We start from the raw sequence: 18,155 nt of genomic DNA, 5'->3' as shown, positions 1-18,155 counted from the left end.
TATTCTGCAACCTCGTATTTTTTCCTTCAAAACTTTTCACTTTCATCTTTCTTAATTATCTCTCTCAATCTTTAGGTCAATTACGTCTGGTGTGTTCAGCCTTCACCCTTTTTCTGTTGCTTATGTTCAGACATTGTAATTTTTCCATTTATTGTGGTAAATTTTTTGCCTTCATCAACCAGACAGTAATCTGGTGGAGTCCATCCTTTGGAGAATGCACCTAATTTTCATTCCACTTCACCAGATTACTACCCACACTGTGAAGGTGATAATTGCCCTTTTGTCTTTCTTCCTTAATCTATGTACTCAGGCTAGATCACTATTCTGGGAGATTCTGTGGCTGTGAAATGCTTTTACTGGTACAGTAAGCACAAGGAATGAAAGATTGAAAATTCAGATAGACAAACACCTAGGGCAGAATTTTGCCCTCATTGGGCAGGCGTGTGCCCGAACCGAAAGGGAGTAAAATAGTGCACGATGACATAGACTGAGCGTTCTGAAGTCATCGCACACTTTCGTGATATTTTGCTCAGCGGGCATGTGTGGATGCCGGCGCCCGCTATTAATTAACAAGCCACTTATAGCCCTTAATAATGCAATTGTCCCTGATTTTACCTTGCCCGTGCAATTTTCTGCTTGTCGCACAAGCAAAACAGGCAGGCGGCCAGCTGACATTTCCTCATCCAAGGGTGGGATAAAAAGGGTTAGCAGCATTGCCAGTGTGAGTAGTGAGGAGTTTAGGAGATAGTTTGCAAACCGGTTGCTTATTTGAACTTGACAGCTTGATCTCTGTTCAGGGCTTTATTCTTAGCATTTCCAGGCCATATTTCAGGACTCATTGCTGTCTGCCAGACCCCAGAGGATTCAAACTGTGTGGACCCTTCCAGGTATCCGACAGCCTTCCCTTACCCTGACAAAGGGAATTGTGGTCTACACTGGGAGCACCTCTTCTGAGGAGAAAGAGATGGGCAGTTAGGAGAGGAGGCCAGGTGTCCCAATGCAGCTTCCAGGAGAGGGACCTGTGGAAGGAGAGGCACAGGCACAAGGGGCGCAGGGCCAGCAGGTTATCCAAGGCAGAAGGGGCTGTAGAATATGCCCCTATCCTGCTGCCAGGGTTTACAGGCGGCGATGCAGCTACCTTAATATGTCCGGGGTGCAATGCCGAAGGAGGCTCCATCTCTCAAGGGACACTATCACCTCCATTTGCCAGATGATTGGGCCTGAGACCAGCTCCGACTGTGTGGGTGGACACCCCATGCCAGTGGCTCTGAAGGTCATAGTGGCCCTCAACTTCTATGCCTCTCGCTCTTTCCAAGGCTCAGTGGGGGATCTTTGTGGAGTCTTCCAATCAGCTGTCCACAATTGCGTCAAGCTGGTGACAGAAGCTCTGTTCAGGCGGGTGCTGACCGTTATTCTTTACCATACAGACGAGGCCAGCTAGGCTGAGCGAACCAAAGGCTTTGCTGCGATTGCCGGGTTCCCCTGCATCCAGGGTGCCATTGACTGCACACATGAGGCCATCAAGGCACCAGCCAGTCAGCTGGGTGCCTTCATCAACAGGAAGAGAATCCACTCCATGAACGTGTAGATAGTGTATGACCACAGATTCTGCAAGTCTGTGCAATGTACCCTGGCAGCTCCCATATGCTTATATCCTGAGAGACACCCAGGTGCCGAGGTTATTCAGTGCTCCAGCCCGACAGGATGGATGGGAGCTGGGTGACAAGGGCTATCCATTGAAGAAGTGGCTCATGACACCTCTCCGCCACCCAAGAACAAAGGCAGAGCAGCATTATAATATGAATCATGCCTCCACAAGGATGGTGGTAGAGAGGAGCATAGGCCTCCTCAAGGTGCGCTGCTGATGCCTGGACTGTACAGGGGAGCATGACATGCCCCCTAGAGCGGGTGTCATTGATAGTGGTTGCATGCTGCACTCTCCACCATCTGGCACTGGCAACGGGGGACCCACTGGAGGAAGAGGGTCTTGACGCCGCTCCACAGGCCACAGATGACGAGTCCAGTGGTGAGTCTGAAGAGGAGCACAGTGAGGAGAATGCTGAGGGCGTGGAGGCAGACCTCGGTAGCCTCCAGAGAGGCAGGGAATCCAGGGATGCCTTGATCCATCATCCCTTCAGCTAGGCTACCAAAGATCAGCTTCAAATGCATGCCAGAGCTGCCTCCTCCATCCCGGATGTCTGAAAGGATCCTTTCATTTGAACACAAGAACACTCAGTGCCTGTGCAATAAAGTTCAGAGCCATGTACATCCAACATTACACACTGGCATTCCCTCCACCAAATACATAAAAAGATGAAGCATCCTCAGGCCATGATGACAGAACCAGACTTATTTCATTTCCAGATGTACAGACTTCTGACATCACCCTCTCTGGTCTTAAGTCCCAGACCAGAAGGCAGTAACTAAACATAAATAAACATTAAATCACCTTTGACCTGCCCCTCTTGTGCTCATGGTGCCTTTAACTTGCGCCTGCGAGTGCTACATCTAGGTGCTGCCCCCTCGTTGGCACTGGTATTGGAGCTGACCATGCTTTCCTGTTGGCCTTGATGACCTTGGTGGTCATCCTCTGGCCAGTGGAGCCTGTGCTGGCCCCGCCTGGGAGAGAGCAGCCAGTGCCATGGCTGGCATCGCCCCAGTCACCACAGCCTCATCAGATACCACAGTCATTGCAGAGGGGTGGAGGAGCTGCTGCCATCATCCAGAGCATCCTGAGAGGAGCCCACAGAGACGACAGGCAGTTCATGCGCCGTGAGGTCACTGTAGACCTCCCTGCTTGCCATTGATGGATGGGCACCTAGCTGTGAAAATGGTTGCCTCATCTATCTCCCACACTGACACAGACCACCTGAGGTCAGTGCCTGTGTGAGGGCTTGCGGGTCCAAGCACACCTCCAGTGAGCCCTCATTCTGTCTCTGGAGCTGCCTCTGTATGAGAGTCGCCACTCTCTCAATGGAGGAGACAGTGCTTTCGCCCATGATGGTCAATGCAGTGCTCACGCTCCGCATGGATTCCCCCATCACAGAGACCAAGGCACACATCTGCTGCCTAATGGTCGACTCCAGAGGCTCGTCATCAGCCTTCGACTGAGCATTGTCCTGGTCCCCAGCAGTCCTCCGACTGCCGATGCCCTGGGCACTCTCTGCCTCCACCTGCACCTCAAGCAAGTGTGAAGTGCCCTCACCAATGTGCACTGAGATACAAGCCACTGAACTAATGCCCACCGAGACGCTGGTATCTGCGCTGGTGCCCGCTTCAGAGAGCGGGTGTGACGCAGGTGACAGGGACACCCGATGGTTCTCTGGCATCAGGGGTGGCCTTTCAGGGTCCAGAAACCGAGTGTGTGCTGGCAAACATAAGAGGGAGAAGGACATGTCATTAGTTACATTCATCACAATGTCACTGTGCATGACAGGCACCCTAATGAGACAATGGAGGTCTGCATCACGGTGCCATTGTCTTCAAATGATCAATGGGGATTCCGGGTTCAAGGCTCCCATCAATGAGGAGACTGCACTAGAATGGTTGCACAATCTGAAAGTCTCACCTCTGTTCACTGTGCTCTTACCTGCGTCTGGCACCACCCCCCCCTGCTTTTCCACGCCTGGTTGCATGCCAGCTCTCGAGCTTCAGGGCATCTTGCTTGAATCTGGTGAGCAGCAGCAGGTTAAGCGGGCCTCTGCCTGCTCGTGCCCTCTCGACCTGGTTATGGCTTATCATCTCCTGAAAGGACAGAGGAGCATTGATTAGTCCAGTCTCTACCTACAGCACCATTGCAGCCTGGCCAGTACCAGCTAAGGAACACCTTGCAGGGCACATCCGAGTCGTGGCTCTCAAGCTGCAAGGCATTCAGTCCAAGCACCCCCTTGGCCAGCTGCAGCGTCGTTGTCATATGGCACTCAGACTCTAGCACCCCTGAAATCCACATGGGGATGGCACACTTTACACTTCTGCAAACCGACCCATGCCAACATGGTACTCAGCCTTCCTGACCACAGCAGGTCTTTGAGGCACTTCCAGCTCTGCACCCAGCAGCACCACGCCACTTCATGGCTGCTCACCCAGGCTGCCACCTCCTCCCATGCCCTCTTGGTGAGGTGCAGTGGCCTCCTCCTCCCATCTCTGGGAACAAGGGTGTCCTTCCTGGCAGCCACCCCTTCCAGGAGGATGACAAGACACTCATTGGAAGACCAGGGGAGCCAAGTGCCCACCTGACCTGCCCTCCTGCCTGGCGTTTGCTAGCTGCCAGGTCACCATTGGGCCTGACGGCTAACAGGCCCCCGCCCCCACTTGGCTCTTCCTGGCCAGTGCGGTGCCACAAATCATGTTGGGCGGGCCTTAATTGGCCCGCCAGCGTGAAATCGCAATTGGGGTCTGATTGGCAGCGGTCAGTTTCATGGCCGCTCCCAGGCCTGCCCGCCAGGCCTGCCTGCCATGCCTGCCTGATGAGGGTTAAATGCTATCCATAAAACTGAATTTTCATTCAGTGAAGTTGGTGGGTTTGGAAGCAGGCGTGCAGGCAGTTTCGCACTAGTGCTGGTGTGCTGGTCTACTGGCATGTTCCCATGTCTGGCTATTTTGAGGCAGGCTGCTTCCAGGGGGCAATGTGACATCTACCCACCTACCAGTGGAAGGTAGCCAATTAGACCAATTAAAGTGCCTATTGAAGGCACTTTTCATACACTGTCTGGCATATGGACTGAGGCCAAAGTCTGTCGGGTGGATAGAGGTAGCCTCCCAGTAGCATCCACAATGCTGACTTGGCAGTTCGGATCACATTTTATTTTTGAACTTTCTACAGTTTTCAGAGGGCAACTCCATCTTAAGGTGCCTTCTCTTTCTCCTACCTACATCACAGCCCTCACCTCTTCCGCTGAGCTCCCAGAGCCTTGACATTCTGGCTCTCCCAGCAGTGGAACCCACTCACCATCCTTAATTTGACTGGGCTCCTGGCAAGATGCCGATTTCTCCAAAATCTCTCCCTGGGTCCCGCCGCAGGCACGTGTTTCCTGACTTCCATTTTACCTTAATGGCGGGATCAGGACCAGGAAATAAAAATCCAGCCCATACATTTTATTCTCTAACATAGGTAGTTTTTTGCTTTTCAAATAATAACATTATATGGTGCCTTTAAGTTTTGTTTTTATTGTAACTTGAAAGAATTAACAATATGCTCTCTTTATAGTGCACAGCTACATGTGGGACAGGCTATCAAATGCGAGCAGTAAGATGCATTGCAGGCTCATATGGTACTATTGTCAATGATAACGAATGTAATGCTGCTACCAGGCCTACGGATACTGAGGTAATTATTATGAGCATCTTCAAAAAGTCAAACAAATTGGTCTTTCAGTTCATTATTGTTTTTGATATCTTGTGATGCATAAACTGGCCGCTGCACTTGGTTGCATAAGACCCAAGGACATTTGCTGTATTTGAAGTGTTTTGAGTTGTTCCTGGAAGATATGATAGGGTTCTAAGAATTCAAGTTTCTTTTCCTTATTAGCCAAGTACCTGCATTTTCTTAAAAATAAATTAAAGACCTAAAAACATCTGATATAAAAACAAAAAACTGCGGATGCTGGAAATCCTAAACAAAAACAGAATTACCTGGAAAAACTCAGCAGGTCTGGCAGCATCGGTGGAGAAGAAAAGAAGGGTCATGAGGACTCGAAACGTCAACTCTTTTCTTCTCCACCGATACTGCCAGACCTGCTGAGTTTTTCCAGGTAATTCTGTTTTTGACCTGAAAACATCTATTTATTTCCAACTATATGTTTTATGTTGTAGGACTGTGAATTGGCTTCTTGTCCTGATATGCATCCGGGCAGAAGAGATGAAAGAATACCCAATCACATGACTTATGGAACTGAATGGAGATTTGGATCCTGGACTCCTGTATGCAGATTTAATTTTTCTATTAATATTAAATAATATTCATCAAAATAATGTTGGAAATAACTATTGATCAGACAGCATTGAATATTTTTATGATACTGGTGGTGAATTAATAATTACTGCTTATTTAGTGTCGGTATAAAATTACAAATCAATGTCACCTGCACTTTTCAGTAATTTTATTTCAAATTTTATGAAAAAATTAACAATATTACCGATAAAACATTCATAACCATTCCTATTCAACAGTGTTCTGCCACCTGCGGAAAAGGTACTAAGGAACGTTATGTTAGCTGCCGAGATCTCCAAGGAGGTGTAGCTGATGAATCAGCTTGCTCACACCTTTCAAAGCCACCATCTAGAGAAGAATGTATTGTCATCCCATGTGGACGTTGGAAGACTCATGAGTGGACACAGGTTAGAAATATTGATTTGAATTATATCACAACTGTAAATACACATAGACATTCGAATTACTTTGCAAGAAGCAGCATATTCTATGCATATGTGACCTTGTTAAAATAAACTATGTTTAATTTAGATTCCAATTTTGAACCATATATTTCAATTAGTGCTACAGCAAATAAGCAGTCAAAATAAACACCACACAAGTGAATATTTTAAATTTATCTCTGTACACTTTCAACACAATTTGTGTTGGGAATGCATCAGCTTCTGTATTTATCTTACAGCTTTATAATTTGGTGCACTGAGCCATATGCAAATGATAAAATGGCATGCCTGCTGTTGGAAAACAATGTGACAACTGCAATACGTTGTGCTTGTTCCAAGAATGCTTCCAGTGAGTTGAGTGGTATTTTGGTCCCTCAGTTTCACTGCTCTGTTTTTCTATGTTTGATTTGCAGAAACTGAGCTTCAATTACTTTGAACGTCTGCCTTTCCATAAGGAACTTGTTTTCTATTGTAATTGTTATAATTTGGCAGTGCAGTGCAGAGCAGAAGTGTCTCACTATTTCTTGGTAACTTCATACAAATCTAATTCTCAACCACACACTGGGTTCCATCCAGCTGCCCACAAGAAACAAATATACTTATTTACGCTTTGAAATGTAACCTGGAAGTTTTACATTGAAGATGGTAAATATCAAATTTGCAGAGATAGCAGCACAGGTGACCAGTCAAAAGCTCTTTCGAGCTCATGAAAACGCCTATTAAATCAAAGAACCTAGAATGTTACAGCACAGAAACAAGCTATTTGGCACATTAAACCTGTGCTGGTGTTTGTTCTACCTGAGACACGAGAACCCTAATTCCTCTTTCTCAAACAGCTATATAATTCCCTTTTAAAATAATTCATGACTCTGCATCAACAATGATGTGTCAGGTTGAGCATCCTGGAGCAGATTTGCATTTAATAATAAATATATGAAAGAAAAATACCAATTTGCACTCTTTTTCCGTTCTCTTGGCTTCTGGCTGACCTGCAGCTGAACTTATTCAATCTGTCTAAATCTCTTGGGACTTCAGAGCCGGGAGCTTTTCTTACACCTCAGTTGGTATATTTAGGTTCATCCACCCCCCCCTGCCTCAAATACAATGTAGGGCCGTAACTTCCAATGGAGTGGCAATTGAGTCAGATTGCTACTCCACCTGAAAGTTCTTACCTTGAAATCCAGGCGATCCAATCTCACCCAACCTTCTGTCTCAGGCTGGGTGGGATGTGGGTAGTGCAGCATGTCCCCAGGGCCTAGCATCAAGGGTTTTAGAGTCACAGTTAAGTAAACCACGTCCCCTTTTTTACGGCACGAGCTGCCATAAACCAGGTAAATTTAAAGACCCAGCCAGTTTAAAGGTCTTTGACAAGCCAGGGAAAAAGTAAGTATATAAAGTAAGTGGGTAGGGTTGGGGTGGGGTGGGTGGTGTCGGGTCAAGTTGGGGCAGGCCTGAGAGAAGGGATGTGAAGAGAGTTCGGCCAAGGGTAGGTGGGTGTGTCAGGTTAGGTCAACCCTTGCGGGGGGTGGTGGGCGTTGGGTTGGGTCAGCTGGGCCTAGGGTGGGGTTGGGGGCAGTGGGGGAGAGTCGAGTCTGGCAAGTGGAGGGGAAGAGTCCCTGTGGGGGTGAGGAGCACCTTGGGGTAAATTGGGGAGCTCCTATCGGGATGTAGTCCTTTAAGGTGGAGGGACTCCCACTGGGGCCGGCGGTGGGGGGGTGGGGGGGTGGGGGGGGGGGGGGGGGGGGGGGTGGGGGGGGGGTGCAGTTTGGGGGAGGCCTGTGGGCAGAGGTAGTCGGGGGGGAATGGTGGGGGAGTCCTATGGGAAGAGGTAGTCGGGGTGGGGGAGTCCTGTGGGGAGCGGTAGGTGGGTGGGGGAGTCCTGCAGAGGTTGGAGTGTCTTGCTGGGGGGTGGTGAGTTGCGGGTTAGGGGAGTCCCCTGGGGGTTCAGGCGTATTTGAGGAGTCCCGTGGGGGAGTCAGTGGTGGACTGTGCAATAGTCACCTAGAATCTAGAATCGGTTTTAATTCTTCAAACTTTTTCTGAGTGACTTGATGTAACACAGGCAGAACCATCCAAAGTTCACAATTTAAATTGCATTTTCAGATGGTTCCCAGCACAGGGCAATTGCCCAGGGGAAGTTTGCAGTTTGCTGGCAATTGCCATGCAAACTTTACCTGGGAACCTCTGGAGACAGTGGTGAGAAGGTGAGGGGTTGGTGAGCACATCTTTGGGGTACTCCCCAGTTACATTGCCCTGAACTCAGAAGTTACAGCCCGTTGTCTATTTTACATAATTTCTGTTAAGAGAGAGAAAGTTTTTTAATTTTATTTTTCCAATGTAGTGTTCTGTGACCTGTGGTCAAGGTAAAGCAACACGTCATGTGAGTTGCATGAACTACAAGAATCAGATTGTGAGTGAGAGTGAATGTGACCTTGATGATCAGCCACTCACTGAGCAAGAGTGTGCTATGCCATCTTGCACTCCGCGACGTCACGGGTATGATAGATCTGGACAGAATGATCACTTATTTCCTCGGACTAAGATCCTGCCAACGCATGGTGACTCAGATCGCACTCAACGACCTGGAGGCAGTCAGTGGAGAACTGGACCTTGGGGAGCAGTAAGTGACTGTTGGCTGTTATTGATCATTTGAATTCAAGCAATGATTGTCATATAAGCACTTATACATTTAGCAATTATACTTTTTTAATTCATTGTTTTTCTCACCAGAAGTTGCATGTTCCCTTTTCACTCATTTTTCTGCCTTTCATTCCTTCCCTTAACCTCAATCTTTACATCAACTTCCACACCCACACCCTTCGGGCCTCCCATTCTCCACTCTTTGGAACAAATTTCAGTTTCTGAACTTTCCTGCATTTATCTCCTCAAATAAAGCCCCATTCCTGTTCCTTAACCGATATACACTGGTTACCTAATCCCAATGAATTCAATTCTAAATCCTTGCCCTCATCTATGCCTTACCTCACAGTATATCTGCAATCATCTTGAGCTCTCTACCCACTTCTTTGTTTCCCCTTCCTTCATCATTCCATCACTACTGGTGGCTGACAATTCAATCATTGCAGTTCTATTCTTTGAACCTCCCTCCATAAACTTCTCCACTGCTACACTTCTCTCTTCACTCTTTAAAAACCTAATCAAGTCTCAACACTTTGAACAAGCTTCCTGTCACTCTTCCTAATCTTTTCCTCTATTATTTGCCTTTGTTGCAAGATAACTGGAGCATTTTTTTCAGTTCCCAGGCCTCAATCTAACTTGCATGATTTCTGACTCTTTATTTGATATTTAAATCGTTTTAAACTATATTTAATCTATCATTAACCTCTCATTGCATATCTGTCATACAGCCAACAAAGACATTCACATGCATAGTAAGAGGGTTCAATGAGCCAGAGGCAGAGTTTTGGACAAACATCCAGGTCTCCCTGCATGTTGAAGTGTTTCTTTTCCACAGTTTGCGTTTTTTGTCATCGAGAGGATCCCTGCCTGACATGAGCCTGATTGATAGGCTCAGTTTCTATTAATAACAACTAAAATCTGTAATATATCAACCCATTGGCATAGTAAAATGCCCCAAAGCATTTCAAAGGAGAATTATCAAACAAAATTTGACACAGAGCTACATAAAGAAAAAAAAGACTTGCATTTATCTAATGCTTTTCACAATACCAGAAGCCCAAAGTACCTTGCAGCCAATGAAGCGCTTTTTCAAGTGTAGTCACTGTTGGAAAGTAGGAAATGTGACGACCAGTATGCACACAGCAAACTCCCATAAACAGCAATGTGGCTATGACCAGACAGTCTGTTTCTGCAATGTTAATCAAGGGATAAATATTGGGTAGGACACTGGGTTAACCGCACCCCCCCCCCCACAAAACAGCCCCCCACAGCCCCCATCCAACCGCATACTTTGAAATAGTGTCAGGGATCTTTTACATCCACCCAAGCAAGCAGATGGGGCCTCAGTTTAACATCTCATCCAAAAGACGGCATATTTGACAGTGCAGCACTCCCTCAGTACTACGCTGGAATATCAGCCTTGACTTTTGTACTCAAGCCTGGAGTGGAACTTGAACCAGAACTTTGTGACTCAAGAGGCGAGTGTTAACAACTGAGCCACTGTTGTTATGTAGACATAGAATAAGCCTGCTGTTATTTGATTGGTTTAATACTGTTTCAATTCCTGTTTTGTTTCTTTTGTAGTGTTCTAGCACATGTGCTGGAGGTTTCCAACGGCGTGTTGTGGTTTGCCAAGATGAAGATGGATATGATACCAATAACTGTGCTGAACAGGCTAAGCCTGTCGAAATGAGGTCCTGTGAATCTGGTCCTTGTCCTCAGTGGATCTATGGCAACTGGGGAGAGGTAATATTTCTTCTTCTAATAGTTTTATTATCCTTTATTCATAGGCATTTTTTTATTTTGGACTATGGTAATTGACTCAATGATAAAATGCAGATTTTGTAAGATATAAAGGTGCAACTTATATATTTTTTGCTGTCAAGTTGCAACATAAGTAATACAAATGAAATCATCTTTGCATAGTTACAGCTTAATCCAAGCATCAACATAAGGAATTAAAACATATCATATGAAGTTTTATCTTTCAAAATGGGCAATGTTCAAGTGCTAACCTGTGTGAGGGCAGTGCATTCAATTATATTTGGAAGTTGGAAAAATCAGGGAAGCATAATTTCCTCAAGATTGATGAGCCTAATAGGATTCTCCACTCCCTTTGAAGACTTTTTGAGAATGAAGTACATTATTTTCCCCGTCCACCATGAACGAGAAACAGTATCTTGGTTTTACCATGCATTGGGGTCAATGCTAAGTCCTGTTTTAGAATGCAGCCTGGGGAGTAGCCTAAGAACCAGAGGGAATGATCACCAGGACAAAGATAACTCTTCAAGATGAGGGTTTGATAGGCACTGCAAATGGGAAAGGAGGACAGAAGCCTGGGGCAAGGAAAGCCCATGGGTATGTTCCTGTGACCTGAAGGAACAGTCCTGGTTCCCTTAGCCATAACTGGAAATTGAAAACATAACTCTTTGGATCACTATTGACTCTCAATGCAGCTCCAGCAGCTTTGGTACAACAAAAAAGCCATCACTGCTCCCCTGCTGATGCCTCGGGTTAATACTACAGATGGGCTCTGATGGCATTATTAGAACACAATCTACGTAAATTAAAAAAAAACACTCCACCAGCTTCAGGAGGCTATTGGCCAGATCATGGTGGGAACAAAAGGATAGGAATAGCAAAAGTCTATTCATCTCCTCTAGCCTGCCCCACCGTTCACTTAGACCATAATTGATCTGTACTTCAACTCAATTTACCTACCTTTGATACCTTGATACCTTTCCTAATAAAAACTTGTCAATCTCAGCCTTGAAAATATTAATTGACCTCAAAGGTTTCCATGTACACAAATCACTAAAAGCTAGAACACAGGTTCAGAACATAATCAAAAAAGTCTTTAGGAATATTGGCTTTTACCTCAAGGGTTTCAATTGTGAGGTAATTATGGCCTGAATTTTTCAGTTGGCGGGCAGGCTCGGCAGGCAAGGGCAGTCGTGGAGCCGACCACCGCTGAACGAAACATCGCGCGTCATTTTACACATCGGCGTGTCGGGCCCGCCCCTGCATGCCGACTGAAAAATTCACACCTATGCTTCAATTTTGCAGAATCTTGGTCAGATCGAATCTAGAGAACTGTGTTCAGTTTTGGACATCAGGCCTCAGGAAATGTATATTTGTCCTTGAGAGGATACAGTACAGCTTCACCAGAATAATACCCATGGGAATAAAGTTGCCTTGTTTAAAATATAAAAGAGATTTAATTGGATAGATACAAAGAAACAATTTTTTCATTGAGGAATCCAGAACAAGAGGGCACAACCTTAAAACTAAAACTCGGTCATTTAGGAATGAAATCAGGAAGTATGTTTTCACGCAAAGGACAGAGGAAATCTGAAACATTCTCCCTTAAAAACCTGTGGATATGCTCAATTTAAATTTTTAAGGTTAAGCTCAGTTGTTTTTTTTTAGTGGGGCGGAACATATCAAGGGATTTGGATGAAATGTCAGTAACTTGAGTTGATCTGCCATGTTATAATTGAATGGCTTAACAGACTTGAGACACTGAATAGCACACTCCTGTTCCTACCTTGCTATTTGCATAGGCCGTTCTTAGAAGTAAGCTATAAACAATATTTTAATTCCTAATGTATTTCTGCATGTGTGATAATGAGAAGATTTAATAGCTTATAATAGCTGTTGTTTCCCTCGCTCATTGAAAAAATGTGTTCTTGCGTGAATTGCCACATAAATAATTGTCCTATGAGTTACTTAATTACCCAGCCTTAGTAGCGATGGAATAAAATAGAAAGGCACTTCCCAAACACTAAATTCATATTCTATATGCCATGTTATGAACCTATAAAAAGTGATCTGTGCACTCAGTATATTAAAACTATTTTAACCAGCTCTGACCAAGACCCATCACACGTTGGGCATCTACCTGGTTTGGGTTGGAATGGTTTATTAATGGACTTCGGAATTTTTCTATTAATAAATCAGTCAACTAAAAAGTTAGAGAATGTTCCAGGTACATTGCAATTACCAAAATCTTTATAATAGAAAAGCATATCTGATCCTTTAACCTCTTACCTATTATTTGACTTCCAACTCATGATATTTCCAAAATGTTTTCTTTGGTTTCTAAACACAATTATTTCAACTCAATTATTTCTTTCTTTACTTCAATGAAAAATTATCACTTTTTAATGGATGTGGTGTTGGTGTTAAATTTATAGTGCACCCAGCTCTGTGGTGGCGGAGCAAGAACAAGACTAGTTATTTGTCAGCTTCAGAATGGTCAAAGGCTAAGTGACCAGAACTGTGAAATTCTTGACAAACCTCCTGATCGTGAACAATGCAATACTCGAGCTTGCCCTACTGATGATGTCTGGCACAGAGGTCGTTGGAGCTCGGTACGATAATCCTTCTATTTATATAACATAGTTCATCAGTCTGTGGATATGTCAGTTTATAACAGTTCTGCTTAATGCCAGGGTATATAGTTTTGTAAATGTTCACCTTTTTGTGAGTTTACATTTATTATTTCCTAATTGAATCCATGCTGCTGTTAATAACATGAAGGCCAGTAATATGCAGTACACAGTTATGTACCTCAAGTCACAGACAGTTAGTGCAAAAATACTTTTTTGATTTAAAAAAATGATCTGGGAGCTTTTATGTTACTGCCTTTAGTAGTCTTAAGGTTCTAACTAGCATATAGGCATTTTACTCCTCTCCTTTTGTTGAACAGCGGGTATTAGATTTATGTTAGGGTGTGTAAGGCTTGTTTGTCTCTGACCCTGTCATCAATCTGTGGGGGTGAAAATCAACTTTAGAGGAGGAGCAAAATAGGTGAAGGCAGATTGGTTTAAATGGAAATGAAATTTGGCAGGGTGTATAACAGGCAATCAATCCACTCCTGGTGAAATTGAATTTTACCCCCAGTTACTTAGGGCAGCATTTTCCCCTTGTCAGTGGGGTTGTGTGGGCACAGGCTGGCGGATTCCCGATTTTACGTGGCCGGGCCCATTAAGGCCCGCCCAGCGTGATGTCCGCCCAGAAGCACTGTGCGCTCCCTGTGTGGGCGGAGGGGGTGATAATTCCCTGAGCAAAATGTTGCATTAGGGAGCACAACTCAAGTTTGAAAACTTTATTAAAGGGAGAAAAAAATATTTCTAACATGTCTCCCTCATGTGAGCAAGGACATGTCGATTACTTTTATTTAAAAATTTTATACAGATTTTAAATCCCTCATGAAACCTCATCCCGCCCGTGGACGAGGTTTCTTGTTTTTTCTGAAGGCCGCCTGGGCTCTTCGCCTGCCCGTCAACCTTAAGGTTGGACAGCCGGGTCCATTAATTGGGTTAATTACTTTTTTAAAGGCTCTAAGTGGCCATTGACAGTTCGGCAGGTGTGCAGCTGACTCTGGTGTGTGCCCGCCAAACTAAAGATCGGAATGATGCACGGTGACGCCGGGCGTGCGTCCCGACGTCATCCCGTGTCATTTTACGTGTCGGCGAGCGAGCCCCACCCCAGCTCGTCAACCGGAAAATGCAGCCCTTAAATGCATCCCTACATTTTAACCAGGTTTGAAACCTTTTACAAAAGAGTAGAATAATATTCAATGTATGTCATATTCTGAACTCTGCATATTTCTCGAACAAGTATAAGGCCCCTCTGTAAGTTACAAATCTTTCATCAAACTCTGACCAAGCTATTGATGCCAGAATGGGTCTACTAGTACAATCTTCGTGTCTATAAGAAATAATGCATCAATTCAGTAATTAAGGAAGTAATTTTGAATTGCCACCATGCCACTCAGATGATTTTCTTTATCACCGTTTCGTTTCTTTGCAAAAAACAGTCAGGCTATGAAGGACCATTAGATTTAATCGTGTCACTACTCACTCTGTACTTGAACACCAACTTATCACCTCAATATCATAAAAACAGCATTTTAATAAGGGAATTTTCTGGTGCAATTCTTGGGCGTAGCTTAGCCTTCATATTTTTAGGCGCATATTTGGGAACATAAATTTGTGCAGTGCTCCTCAATGTGTTTACATTTAAAATTGTGGCCTGGTGTACAGCACTATTAATGCTGCCATTAAAATATGTTACTGATTAATATGATGTGTGCACAGATGAGAATGTCCACAGCAGGTAAGTGACTGTGCTTAGCCAATTACATTTTTGTTTTGTAATCCAAAGTTGCAAATGCATGTACTCATTTGGGTATAGACTTGTTTTTTTCTTGATCCCATCTCCTGTCTTCATAGTTTTCAGATTGCCTCAGGTCTGAACAATGTGACATTTGCTGAGTTTGGGGAGAAGTTATGCTCACACAGCTTATCTGGTCCCCTTGTTTATTTTACATTATCTATTTAAATTGCCTGTGCATAGTGGCAAATAATACATCAAAACATAATGCCAATTTGCACATACACATCTGAAAAATAATAGGGACATCGCATTCAAGATACAGGTAACCATGAATAAACCGTAAATATGCCCATGCACCTTTCCATGTGTAGTGGAAAATATTAGCCTTGGTTACTTCCATTTTTGGGTATAGTGGATTTTTTTTTTACCTACATATAGATGTATGAACTCATGAATGCTCTGTTGAATTCTAGCCAAACTCGTAAGCTGCCTTGCTATGATCAGATACCTTTGTTGAGAACTTTAATGGAATGGAAACTCTTCATAATGTAAGAAACTAAATTTGTGGAATTACAAAAGTGACAAAACACTTGGGGGATAATTTTGATTTTCAGCCATTGGTGAGCCATGATCCTGTCAGCAATGCATACATATTAAACAACCCATTTACTGTAAAATGCACATTAACAAATAATATACAGGTGCTAAAAAGGAGAAACTCCTTCTGTAGTAAAATAATTGTGCTAAATAGTTACAAACTAGATAGTATTAGTTTACAGTGATATTTACATTTTTTGCATCATTTGGCTCTCTTCCATAAGATCCTGCACCAATAATATATATGGATCAGAGACATTATTAATCATGTTTCTAGTGTTTTACTGTCTTCATAGTTGTAAATTTGGGTTATAAGTATTATCAACATTATTTGTCTTGGATAACGGCTTTTATACATTAGATACCCTGGCAATTTAAGCATTTACAATACTAAAAATAATGTACATATTGCTAAAGAGCTTAATTTATTAATGAAGTATTTGCTCACATTTAAAATGTGAAAATATTTTATGGTGCACAGTAAAGATTGTTATTGTGACATATTCTAAGCAGATGAAATGTCTAATTATGTTTTTCTTTTGGGAGAATTCTGGTGCTAAATTGCCAACATCCACAGAAATGTATCTTCTATATATTTGCTTTAATAATATGTACAAAAGAGTTCTGTACAGTTAACAGGTTTATATTAAACCTAAATATTAAACTATGTTTTACATTGTAAATTTAATCCTAAGTGCAAAAAAATTCTATTTGTTCATCCTCTCCTACAGAAATATCATTGAAAATCCAAATATAGTTTTGAAAATGTTTAGCCAATGAATGATAAGTGTGAAAATGTTAATTTCTATAATGGATTTTCTTAAGTAACTTTTACTTTGTATATATTTTCACACAAATGGAGCTTATTTGTCATTTAGGATATAAATTGGAATCTAATTGAAAGTGAAACAGCTGACATGCAGATATAAATAAAAGGTTGTAATTACACTACAGACAAATTTACTCACTCTTTTACAGCTGTCTAGTGATCCTTGCTTGGCTGAATTATTGTTACCTAACACCTTCTAAAAATACATTTGCTGCAATGCCGTGCCACCTTTTTGGGAGAAATATATTTAAGTAACGAGTTGAATGCAAATGAACACATCAGTGATGTGGCTGTCAAACTTTTGCTGGGCATTGCTTTCACATAATATGTTGTTACAACTTAACATGAATAGCATTCAAAGCATACGTACTTATCAAACGATGAATTACAGAGAATATTTTGTATCTCAATTTTTCAAGTTCTGTTGAATGTGGGTTACCCATTTTATCTTCGCTTTAGAAAAATTTAAAATATTATTCTATGTCTATGAAATGTGGTGGCAGTTTCATTACCAGTATATGCACTTTCTGTGGATGAATTTTTGGTGACTCTTCACAGTGTTACAATTGAACCATTTTGATATACATTTGATATCTTATTTATTTGTACAATACTCCATTTAAAATTTGATGCCAAATACTGACACACAGAAAATGTACTATCATATATTGATAGTTTATAGGTTTTTAAATGGTGCAGTATCATTATTATTAAGGCACTGCAAGCATTATTGAATTGAATCCTTAGTGCCACAGCAATCTGTTTTTTTTTATTTGGGGATTTACTTATTGTAGAAGTGTTTTATGTGAACCACAAGGTAAATTGATGCTTGCAATAATTCAAAGTGATGGCTTAATTACAAATTCAAGCAACTGTCCACAGTCTTTAGTATTGCCCAAATTGCTAATTATAGCACATAGTAAATAGTCCATTAGTTTTTTGAAATCTTGCAGGTCATTATTAGCTCCCTCAGAAATGTTTTCCAAACCTTTGGCTAATATGAAGTAATAATATTCTGTCAGAACTGCTAAGGAAGTAATGCTGTGTATTTGTTTTCTGCTATGCTGTAGAATGGCCCTTTTAGTATGAAACCTATTATAGACACAGTGGGGTACATTTTCATCTTCAGCATCTGAGTGGTAACCTGATGAGCCATATCAGACTCTCCTTATAGAACCCATATTAAAGTCAAATCAAGTGGGGCAATATAGTAAGTGTGAGATCCACTATCACAGCATGCAAAGATAAATATGTACCCAGATGTTTGTTCATGTTGTAAACTTAATACGAGTAATTATTGCAAGTTGGGCCATGTGTTGTAGAATGTGTGTGATAAAAATGAAGATCATTATGTGGCTTTAATATTTATCCTGTATTTTGCAAAATATATCCAAGAAATCGTTTAATTAAAAAAAGTCATTTTGTGCTGATCTTAAAATTAATAAGGAAGAGGAACATTGGAGAAACATAGAGCTAGATGTACATCAGTGTATTGGTTGCTCTTGCTCAGCAAATAGAGGGAAAGCAGATGGGGAGGATTACACACCTTCAATAGGGCCTGTCTGAATTTCCATCCATTTAAATTAAGCCATTC

General features: G+C 42.7%; 1 protein-coding gene across 3 annotated transcripts in view; it reads left to right on the top strand.

The window, feature by feature from the left end:
- Positions 1-18,155, top strand: part of LOC121280151 (A disintegrin and metalloproteinase with thrombospondin motifs 9-like) — a 325,713-nt gene that overhangs the window by 127,579 nt on the left and 179,979 nt on the right. For all 3 annotated transcript variants that reach the window (XR_005943545.1, XM_041191847.1, XM_041191846.1), the window contains exons 23-28: positions 5,207-5,326; positions 5,812-5,919; positions 6,169-6,336; positions 8,714-8,992; positions 10,597-10,758; positions 13,209-13,385. Coding sequence is in view for 2 of the 3 variants with exons in the window: in XM_041191847.1 (XP_041047781.1) it covers positions 5,207-5,326; positions 5,812-5,919; positions 6,169-6,336; positions 8,714-8,992; positions 10,597-10,758; positions 13,209-13,385 (1,014 nt within the window). In the remaining variant the exon portion in view is untranslated. The remainder of the gene's footprint in view (positions 1-5,206; positions 5,327-5,811; positions 5,920-6,168; positions 6,337-8,713; positions 8,993-10,596; positions 10,759-13,208; positions 13,386-18,155) is intronic.

The sequence above is a fragment of the Carcharodon carcharias genome, chromosome 7 (assembly GCF_017639515.1).
Source record: "Carcharodon carcharias isolate sCarCar2 chromosome 7, sCarCar2.pri, whole genome shotgun sequence".
In the NCBI taxonomy this organism is placed as follows: domain Eukaryota; kingdom Metazoa; phylum Chordata; class Chondrichthyes; order Lamniformes; family Lamnidae; genus Carcharodon; species Carcharodon carcharias.
Note: the sequence above shows the minus strand (reverse complement) of the source record. Positions and strands in the feature narration are given on the sequence as shown.